This window comes from Crocodylus siamensis, chromosome 3, assembly GCF_052110815.1.
Source record: "Crocodylus siamensis isolate JL-2025a chromosome 3, ASM5211081v1, whole genome shotgun sequence".
Taxonomy (NCBI): Eukaryota; Metazoa; Chordata; order Crocodylia; family Crocodylidae; genus Crocodylus; species Crocodylus siamensis.
In genome coordinates this window covers 32,530,777-32,540,801 of record NC_143397.1, presented here as the reverse complement: position 1 = coordinate 32,540,801, position 10,025 = coordinate 32,530,777, and the positions used below count along the sequence as shown (strand labels likewise).

The 10,025-nt window shown below is 45.3% G+C and overlaps 1 protein-coding gene across 1 annotated transcript in view; it reads right to left on the bottom strand.

Annotated features, from left to right (window-relative positions):
- ITGA1 (integrin subunit alpha 1) overlaps positions 1-6,521 on the bottom strand; it is a 131,042-nt gene extending 124,521 nt beyond the window's left edge. Inside the window, exon 1 of the mRNA XM_090038058.1 lies at positions 6,027-6,521. Coding sequence (XP_089894184.1) covers positions 6,027-6,366 — 340 coding nt within the window. The 5' untranslated portion in view covers positions 6,367-6,521. The remainder of the gene's footprint in view (positions 1-6,026) is intronic.
- Between the last annotated feature and the right edge of the window lie 3,504 nt (positions 6,522-10,025).

The window sequence follows — 10,025 nt, the reverse complement described above, 5'->3', positions numbered from 1 at the left end:
ACTGATAAGGATTTGAATAATTTAGAAAGGAAAAAGCTATATGGGGGCATGACAAAGATGTATAAAATAATTAACTGTATATGAAAAAATAGATTGGGGGCTACTTTTCTCCCTGATAGTAGATGAGCAAGGGTAAAATTAAATGGTGGCAACTTCAGAAGAGGAAACTTTTTCTTATATAACATATAATAAGGCTTCCACAGTCACTGCTACAGCAAAGCCCTAGGATCAAGAATATAAGGAGATTCAAAAAGAGTGTAGAGAGTTACATAAGAAATTATTCAGTGTAATAATCTTTTTATGTGACAAGAAAAGTTCTGAAAGTGACAGGAAACTTTACAGTCCAGAGGAAAAGCCAATTTTAACTAATAGAGATCCAGTTGAGACCTAATATGACAGCTCCTGTGAACTTTATACCCCTTCTTTTGAAAGATCTAGTGCTGACTGTCAGACATAGGACACTACTAAATGGGCATTAGGTCTGACTCAATATTGCAGCTCCTAAGTTCCTAAAACAGAGACCATAAATGAAACAAAGGCAAAGACAGGTGTGGCAGATATTTAGTGGGCTTGCATAGTTATACCTAAGGCCCCATTTTTGTAAATAGATACATGTTCAGTTCTATTAGTATAAATAGATAAATACATGATTGGAATTACTTGTTAGAGTAAAATAAAATGCGCACACAATTTCTTGTAGAACTAGGGTCTGTATTTATCATCTCTTTGCTATCCTAAAATATACAAGCTATGTAAAATATGAGATTTTTTTCTTAGATGTTTTCCCTTTCCTGGTAGCATTTTTCTAAATCTGAAGATGATGGTGCATCTAACTCTCTTGTATTGCTTCTGCGTTCCCTTTTCCCTGTTGAGACCCAACACAATTAAGTTTGGTTGTTCAGTGTTCAGGAGACACTTCAAGAGGCTGGTTTCCTTTTTCAAGCAAATAACCACAACAAGCTACACAAATTAGGAACAATGATCTATAAATATGGTTTATAGCTACTCTAAACTTTAAGTACGCCATCAATCATTAATGAGGCAACTGTCAACTTTATAACAACACTTCCAGCTGAAAATGTTGTACTTGTTCTTTAACATGTGGCTACTACATGTTGCCATTCATTTAACTGCAAGAGAATATGAGCCCCTGGCGATGGAAGTGTCATATTAGTAAATTTGGGAGCCATAGAGCTGAGCTGACTGCATTATAGAGCCCTAGGTCTAGCAAAGCTAATGAGACTTTGGCTTCAGTAGAGCAGGACTGAACCCTAAACACAAGAAGATACTTCTTATTGCTAATTACCTAAAACTAGATATAGGTAAGAAATTTTGGGGGGTGATATCTTTTATTGGACAAACTGTATGATTGGACCAACTGCATGACTGGAATAAGGACAAGGTTTCAAATGCAAGACATTATTTATCAGGAAGAATGCTGAAAAATGTCTTGCATTCAGAAGCTTGTCTAACTTTATTCCAATCATGCAGCTAGTTCAATAGAAGATAGCATCCTCCAAAACACTTTGCCTCTCACATAATTCCTGGACCATCATGGCTACAACCTCACTCTAACACTAATAAAACTGTATGTATTTTAGTATATAATCCTGTACAGTTCTGCTATTTTACTTTAATTCTCAAAGAACTGTTATGGGTACAATACAACGGCTCTTGCTATAGGAATATAAGAACAACAACTTCTGTGCTGTTTAATTTTTGTCCTGGATGATTAATGCACCTTTTTTTCTTTCTAGAAGTAGCAATATAGCACCTGCTTTAAGAACTTCAAAAGGCAGTGTAGCGGGATGTGGTTGGGCATCATATTAGCACCTTCCTCTGGTCATCTACTCCTGTCTATCTGGTCCCTGAGTCCTTCTCTCTCACTTTCTTGCCATGCCTTTGCTGTTTCTAAACTCTAAATAAGTGCCCAGGACCCAAGGGGACTCACTGATCAAGGTCCTACCACTCTTTTTTCTTATCTTAATATTTAATGCCTTAAAGTCTGTATTCATGATTTCCAGCACCTCTACAGCCAAGCCCATGCCTTGCAGGTGTCAGTCAGTCATTTAGATGGGCTCTTGGCCCCAAGTCCAATCTCTTGCTTCTTCAGGCCCTTTTATCTTCAGGTTCTGTCCTTTTTGGGTGCTGATCCCTGGCCCTGTCTCTTACTTCTAGGCACAAGGCACCTGGCCCTGGCTAATTTTTGCAGCTTGGACCCACCCCAGCAAGGTCCAGCCTCTCTATGCCTCTCAGGCACTACAAGGACCTCAACATCTCCCCTTTCTAGTCCCTTCCTGATCCTCAAGTGAAAAAACAAACTGAAAGTCTAGGTGCTGCTTTAACATAACACGCACCTGCCTTGCAGCTCAAAAGGGAAAAAAGTATGTTGTCTCTTTAACTTATACAGCCCCAGGGCTACAGCTAGCAGTAAAACTAGCCAGTCTAGTACAGCAAATGAAACCCACTCAGGTAACCCACCCCTGGGGGCTTCTCACTACTCTGTGCCCAAAAGTCCAGTCTCCTGCTGGATTCCTCATCACACTTTCTTTCCCCTTCCTTGGAGAGGGCTCAGTTCCTCCACAGGCCTTCTCTGTGAGGCAACCCACTTTCCATTCCTCTGCTCCCTGCTTCCCAGGAAGCCTTTTTGCTCTTCCTGTTATAACCTGCGGGCCTTTACTTCCCAGTCTCTAGGTGTTAGTCTTTCTAATTACTAATTAATTTGCAGCTCCTTTCTGCCATCTGCTCCCTGGTTAGCATTTCTTACCTCACCTGCTTTTTTACTTGCCCAGTAGCCATTACAATGGGTTTGATCCTATTATATCAGGGAGTCTCCCATTGTACCTGTTCTTTAACATGGGGCTGCATGTTGCCACTCATTTAATTGGGAGACAGTATGAGCCCTTGGAGATGGAAGTGTCATATTAGTAAATGTAGGAACCAGAGAGCTGAGCTGATTGCACTATAAACTTTGTCTTAGGTCCTCCAGCTCCATGGTACAGGCAGCATAAGACCAACTAAAGGTTATCTACAGTGCATTAGCACATGCTTCTCTGTGGTTTCCTTTCTTTGTAAGAATACAAGTGTCTTGTCACCAAATGTCATGCAGATCTTAATCTTTAGTCAAAGGAAAACAGCAGCACCCACCTCATTTCTCAGTGCCCACCCTAGACAGCACCTGGGTGGGGAGCAGCTAGTGGAAAAAGAATACAGTCAATGCTGTAGAACTAGGACAGAAGACACTGTGGCCATGTCTACAGGAGATGCTGACCATGCAGTAGCCCAATACCACTGCAGTAGCATCACAAAAAAGATGTTCATCATTGTGACTGTACAGTAACTTGGCCCACTGTGCAGTCATTTAGTACCTGCTTATACAAGTACTAAATGACTGTACAGTAATGACTGCACTGTCAGCATGTCATGTAGACATTGTCTGCAAACTGTGCTCAGCTATTGCTTCAAATGATGTGAATTCCCATCATTCCGGGGAAGGAATGGGGTCTCTGAATGGGAAAGGTATGGAGACAACTGCTGAGAAGTAGTAAAAGAGGAAGTGCTGCAAACAGGAGAAAAAGAATAGACATGAAGGGAAAATGGGATGTGAAAAAGAAGGGATGGGATAAATGCGTTATATCTCTTTTGCTCATCCTGTGTGTGTCTATCTTATCTGCACGTATTTTGGATGAAGCCTCCATTTGCATGTCTTGCACATGGGAGCTGGATTTTTTTTTGCTTGCTCTTTAGTCACTACTGTAATACACGTGATTATTATTAAGTAATAAATATTTTGTGGAGAAAATTCCAGGAGGTAAAAGGGTCAGAAGCTAAGTAAAAAAAAGGACATTTAGAGATAGAAGGATAGTGAACAGGTTGAGGAAGTCTAGGGAATTTATTCCTTGCTTTCTCTTTTGCATAGGCTTATAGAAAGAAAAAAAGCCTCAAGAAATATTCTAGCTCAACCCTCTGCACTGTTGCAGCATGAAGCAGACATATCTCACAGCACAGATGTTTGTGTAACCTGTTCTGAAAATGTTCCAGTGATGGGTACTGTTTTTACAACATTGCATGGCAGACTGTTTCATTCTAACAGTTAGAAATATTTTCCTAATAGCCAGCCCCAGATCCAAACAAATTAAATTAATTTCTTCCTGTTCTTCCCCTATAGGGATAGAGGACAGTTTGCTTAATAACAACCTGTTATGCACTGGAAGGGTTTCATAGTTTCATAGTAGCTAGAGTCGAAAGGGACCTAGGTAGATCATCTAGTCCGACCCCCTGCCTTGGCAGGAAAGAGCACCGGGGTCAGATGACCCTGGCAAGGTGCTCATCTAACTTCCTTTTAAAAATCCCCAGGCTAGGAGCCTGCACCACTTCCCCCTATCATGTTCTCTTTTCTAGACCAGCAAAACCTTTTCTCAAAGCTTATGTTTCCTAAAACTCTTACTGTTTTTGTTGTTCTCCTCAAGACTCTCTCCAATTTATCAACAGCTTTCTGAAAGCGTAGTGCCCAAAAGAGTATACCATACTTAGCTGAAGCCTCTTTAGCACTGAGCACAGCAGAGTATCTCCCATATATTGACTACTAAGCTTCCATTAATACCTCCCAGAACGAGATTTGTCTTTTTTTGCAACAGCATCACATTGCTGATTCACATTTACACTATGATCCACTATAATCCATAGATCTTTCTCTGCCATACAGCTAGTTATTCTCAAATTTTGTATTTATGCATTTTGATCTCTCCTTAAGTATAGCACTTGTACTTATTCAGTTTTATCTTGCTGATTTCAGAACACGTCTCCAATTTGTTAAGATCATTTTGAACCTTGCTCTTGTCCCCTGGAGGACATGCCACTCCTCCTAGCTTAATGTCATCTATAATTTTGACAAATACACTCTCTCTACTCCATCATGCAAAGCATTAAATAAAATCTGGAATAGAACCAACCAGACCTTGTTTCCTGTTTATAATGCCCTCTCTTTCTTCTCTTTATTCCTTGTTGCTGAATTATTTGTAGTTGATACAAATGTTAATTTTATGGGAAAGGAGTCTGAAAGTGGTTGCAATTGTTGTATACCATCCCTTTAAAAAGAAGTACCAGCAATAACTCCCACAAAAGCAGGTACTGACATTTGGAAGAGGATCACATAATAACATTTTAGAAAATATAGTAACAACAAGAGGAAGGTAATGTAAATCTACAAAGCACTTCCTGTGAACCGCCTAGTAAACCTACATTACTCCAACAGACCATGTCTCCACATGAGTCTCACCTGTTCTTTCCTCTAGAACACTCTTAAAGTATGGAAAAAAGACTACAAAACACTTCATGTACTATATCTTGTTTTTCCCTGCTCCCTGCTCCATATATTTTGATGATTCCTGTGTCCTTATTTATTATTTAATTTCAGACATTCTCAGATTTTAGGCTGGCCCAGAACCAGTCAGAAAATGGTACCCAAGGGTGCCAGACTTCAGCACTTACAAATGTTTGCACTTCCTTAGCCCCTTTCTATTTCCTTGAGTCTCGATTCTACAAAATACACATACTTCAGCACAACTCCAACCCACACGATTTACTGTCCATATTTGCACGGCTTTGTTTTGCCAAAGCAGCAACCCCCTCACCCCCAAGAGCAGAACATCCTTAAATGGAAATGGGCAGCCCTATCCCCAGACAAACTCCTCTCTCCTCTCTTACTCCAGAGCAGCTAACATCCCCCTGCACAGCCTGCAAGATCAGAAAGCAAAGGGGAGACACTTCCCATGAATGTTACTACCCACATTTCCCCTCCAGCCACTTTTAATATCAGTATTTCTTTGCCCCTATCCATCCCGCTCTTGCACCCTAGTGTCCGAGTCACTCAGTGAGGAAGAAGTCCTGCTCCAGAGCTGTCCCAGACAGGGGCACTGCGAGAAGCGGCAGGTTTCCAGGGGACCAGGAGGGCAGATGTCATTCCCAGAGCAGCATCTCCCTGACAGATCGGGGCATGGGAGGAGAGACAAAGGATGTTTGCTCACCTGTCAGAGTCCAGCACGAGGCGGCGACGCCCGGGTTTCTGCCGCGGAAGGGCCGGGAGCCCATGGCCGCAGGGGAGCGCGCGGGACAGCGGAGCGCCGGGCGCGCCTGCTCCCGGCGCCGGCCCAGGGAGCGCAGCTCGGGGCGCTGCCGCCGCCGCCGCCGCCGCGATCTCTGCCTCTGCAGCAGCAGCCGCCGCCGCCGGGTTAGGCATTTCCTGTTTGTTGGTAACAGTTTTTCTGCACATGGAGAGCTAGCCCCCCTCCCCGCGCCCTCCCCCCAGCCCAAATGCTCTCGGAGCCTTTGAAACCCCCACGTGGCAGGAGCCCGGAGCGGAGACATGGACAAATAAAGGCAGAGCTCGGCGGCGGGGGCCCGGGCAGAGCAAGCCCGCGAGGCGCGCAGCAACCCTTACAGGGACATCGGCGGGGCCGGGGGATAAGGCATAGGAGTCTCCCCGCGGCCGGCCGCCGGCCCGGGGGAGCGGGGCTTGGCTCGGGAGGCCGCCTCAGCCCCGCTCCCCCAGCCCGCGACTTGTCTGCGGGGAGGGCTGCGCCGCCCCGCCAGGCTGCTCTCGGGGACCTCATTTTTCACTTGCGGTAACTTTCCCCGGCTCCCCGCGCGCGCGGCCCGCCCGGCGCAGGAGCGACCTTCCCTGCCCGCTCCGGCGCTGGCCGGGGAGTCGCTGCCTCCGTCGCGCAGATACTGCTCAGGCAGTCCGACCGCGGGCAGCGGGCAGCCGGGTGCCCCTGGGCGCGGGGAGCCTCGGGCCCTCGCGAGGTTGTTCTCCTCTTTCCCCTGCCACAGCCGTGCCCTGAACACGGCGGGCGGCAAAACCAGGGGAGCCAAATCGCCGGGGCAAGAAAAGACACGCTGGTCTCAAGTACTTGGCGATGTTGCGGGTTAGTGAAGCCTCCTCCCCTTACTGAGCCGGGGCCAGGATTTTAGTGAATAATCAGGAGTTCGTGGAATTTTCTTCCGTTCCTCCGAGGCTAATAAAAAAGGTGGCTCATGGCCACCAGCAGGAGCTAAAATGTGTTTTCTATTTTTGTCTTAAACCAGTGGTGGCCTTAGGGCTGTTGGGGCCCTGGGCAAGAGAGGCATTTGGGGCCCCCGAGAGGCATAAGTTGAAGAAAGAGCGTTTTCAGTAAGTTGAAGAAAGAAAGAAAGAGGGGGAATTAGATAAATAGTCCAGTGTTAACATGCACATAGAGCCACTTCCTTGCAATCACTTCACCCCTCCCCCTCAAATGCGTTGCAAATTTTGTTGCACACTTTAGGGGCCCAGGGGCAGTTGCCTGGTTTGCCCTCCCTTAAGGCCGCTACTGCTTAAACGTTATGAGGAAATGCTGAATGTACTCTCACATGTGGCAGGCTGGACAAAAGCTTTTTTTCAGAGGACATGGCATATACTTAGAGCAGTCCTGTTCCCACAAAGATTTAGGCACGTGAATTCATTTAATCCCATTCTAAAAGCTGTGATTTTTTTCTAATGGATCTACTCCTGATGCATAAAGTTAAACAAGTCAATATGTCTTTGCTGGTCTTACCATTGGCAGTACTCATGAAAGAGGCCAAGAATAACTGTTTCTTCAGACAAAAGGTATGCTTAAACCAATGAAAAATTCAAGCAATTAAAAAGCTAGCCTATGAATAAACTTTTTGAATATTTTTCCAAATGAATAATTCAATATTTTTCCAAATGAAATCTCCCCTAAATTTCTGAGAAAATGACTTCACACATTTTATGTGATCCAAATATTTTTCTTTTTATTCCCGTATCGTTAAACAGATACATTTGAAAGAGCATATCTCCCCTTTAAATATACTGAAAGGTTTCTTTCAGTTGTGTAACAAAGTGCTCCAGTGTCAGCTTTCCAAAAGGGAAAAAAAAAAAGGGAAAGTACAGGAAAAAATGTCATTTCAAATATTTCTATACTGAGCACATGTTTAGGAAATATATATAGTGGGTGGGACTAAACTACATGCCTGAGGTCAGAAATAACCTTTCTTGATGGTAGGATTATTCATTCTTGCTTATAGATTATCATTAGCACTATTCTAATATTATAATAGCCTAAGTGTGACTGTCTGTTTGTCCATAATGGTTTATTTGCACTCTGATTGGTTGACGGAAACAGCCAATCAGAGTACTCCAAGCATGGAGCAGCACCACTGTGATTCCAAAGCTGCGCCAAGGACTGGACAGAGGCAGGCCAGCAGCAGCGCGGGGCGTGAGGTGGCGGCACTCCCTCCCAGCCCCCCACCCCCATCATTCTTGGCGGGCAGTCGGCTCGTTTATTTCAATTACTGTAGTATCCAGAGCGTAGTTGGGGACAGTATACTAGATTAGATGGGTCACTGGATTGATCAAGCATAGTAATGCTTATCTTCTTGTAAGCATGTGAAAATTTGAAGCATATGGCAGAATATCAAATTTAAAACACACCAAAATTATTTCCTGGTTCAGACATTCAGTAGGGTGAAAATTTTCTATCTCTAAACACCACAGGGTCAGGGGTGGGCAAAATATGATCCACCAAGGCATTTTTTTTTTGTTGGGCCCACAGCAGGTCTCTTGGCCCCGCCTGGCCCAGGCACGGGGCAACCCAGACTGGCATGTGTGGCCAGTCCCACCACCCCCGGTGCATGGCAGGGCTAGGGCAGTGACTTGGTTTTCCAGCAGCTCCAGCGGTTGCTCCTTCCAGCTGCCACTTCTGGACCTGGCCCTACCGCCCAGGCACCCCAACCTTCTGCCCCCCACTCACCACCAGGAGTGGGACCCACATGGGCAGGGCATGACTGGGATGGGGCTGCAGATGACAGGGGAGCTGTGTCCAGGAGTGGAACGGGAGGGTGGGGCTGGGGCAGTGACAGTGCAGGGCAGAGCCGTGGCACCTGTGACAGCCACCAGTTCTGTCGGAAAGGGCATGCAAGGAGTTGATTGCGACTGCCCCAGGCCCTGGCCCTGTGCTGTCAGCACCCCAAGATCCCAGGATTTCCATGGAGAGCAGCCAGGACCCACATGGGCAGGGAGCTTAGACAGGTGGACGGGACGGAGCTGTCGCCAGGAGGGAGCTGCATCGGGGAGTGGGACAAACAGGGCTGGGGATTGAGATTGTGGGGTAGTGACAGCAATGGGCTGAGGCCTGTGCCTGGGCTGCAGGCAGAGCTGCGATCCAGTCCCTGCACAGCCTTGCCTGCAGAACCAGTGCCTGTTGCAGGGGCGTGTTGGCAGTGGATGTTAGCTCTATCCTGGGCCCCAGACCTGTGCTGTCACTGCCCTATGATCCCCAGCCTTGCCTAACGAAGATGACTTCTCTTTAGGTAACCACCATTTGTCTCCTAAGACTCTGACCAAGAAAAGGTTTCTGTATGTGTACAACTATAACACGGTAGAAAAAGTAAGTATGAATTTAAGAGATTTTCTGGATCAGAATATGAGAGGGGAAAAAACAGTAAAAATCTTAGAAGCTCCTTTGGGTCTTGTGGGTTGGAACCTGTGGAAATAACTCCCATCCAATAGGTGATGAGTGCAGGAGCAAGGCTCAAAGCTATGAAAATACTTTTCAGAGCCAGTCTTCTGTACTGAGTAGCTCTCTTGATTGTGCATATGTGGGATCTACATTCCATAGGCCTGCTTTTGCCAACATGGAGTTGATGCAATTTCCACTGAACGGAGGACCTCTTGCCTCATGAGGAGACCAGAACTTGACCAAATATTATGATATATTTTCTAATTGAAGATTTATTACTGAAAGCCCTTATTAGCTCCTTGGTTTTCATTGTACTGTAGATGTAATGTAGCTTCCATTTTTTTTTACATTTGATTATTCACAGTCACTAAGACGTCTTTCACCTTGCTTTGCCATGTTCTCATTATTTACATTCTCCATTTTTATCATCTGATGCTAGAATCAGGTCACAATTCATCTGCCAGAATTAGTGGGATCATAGACTTATTTTTGTTATGTCTGAGTGATCCAACGGTTCCTTGTCAA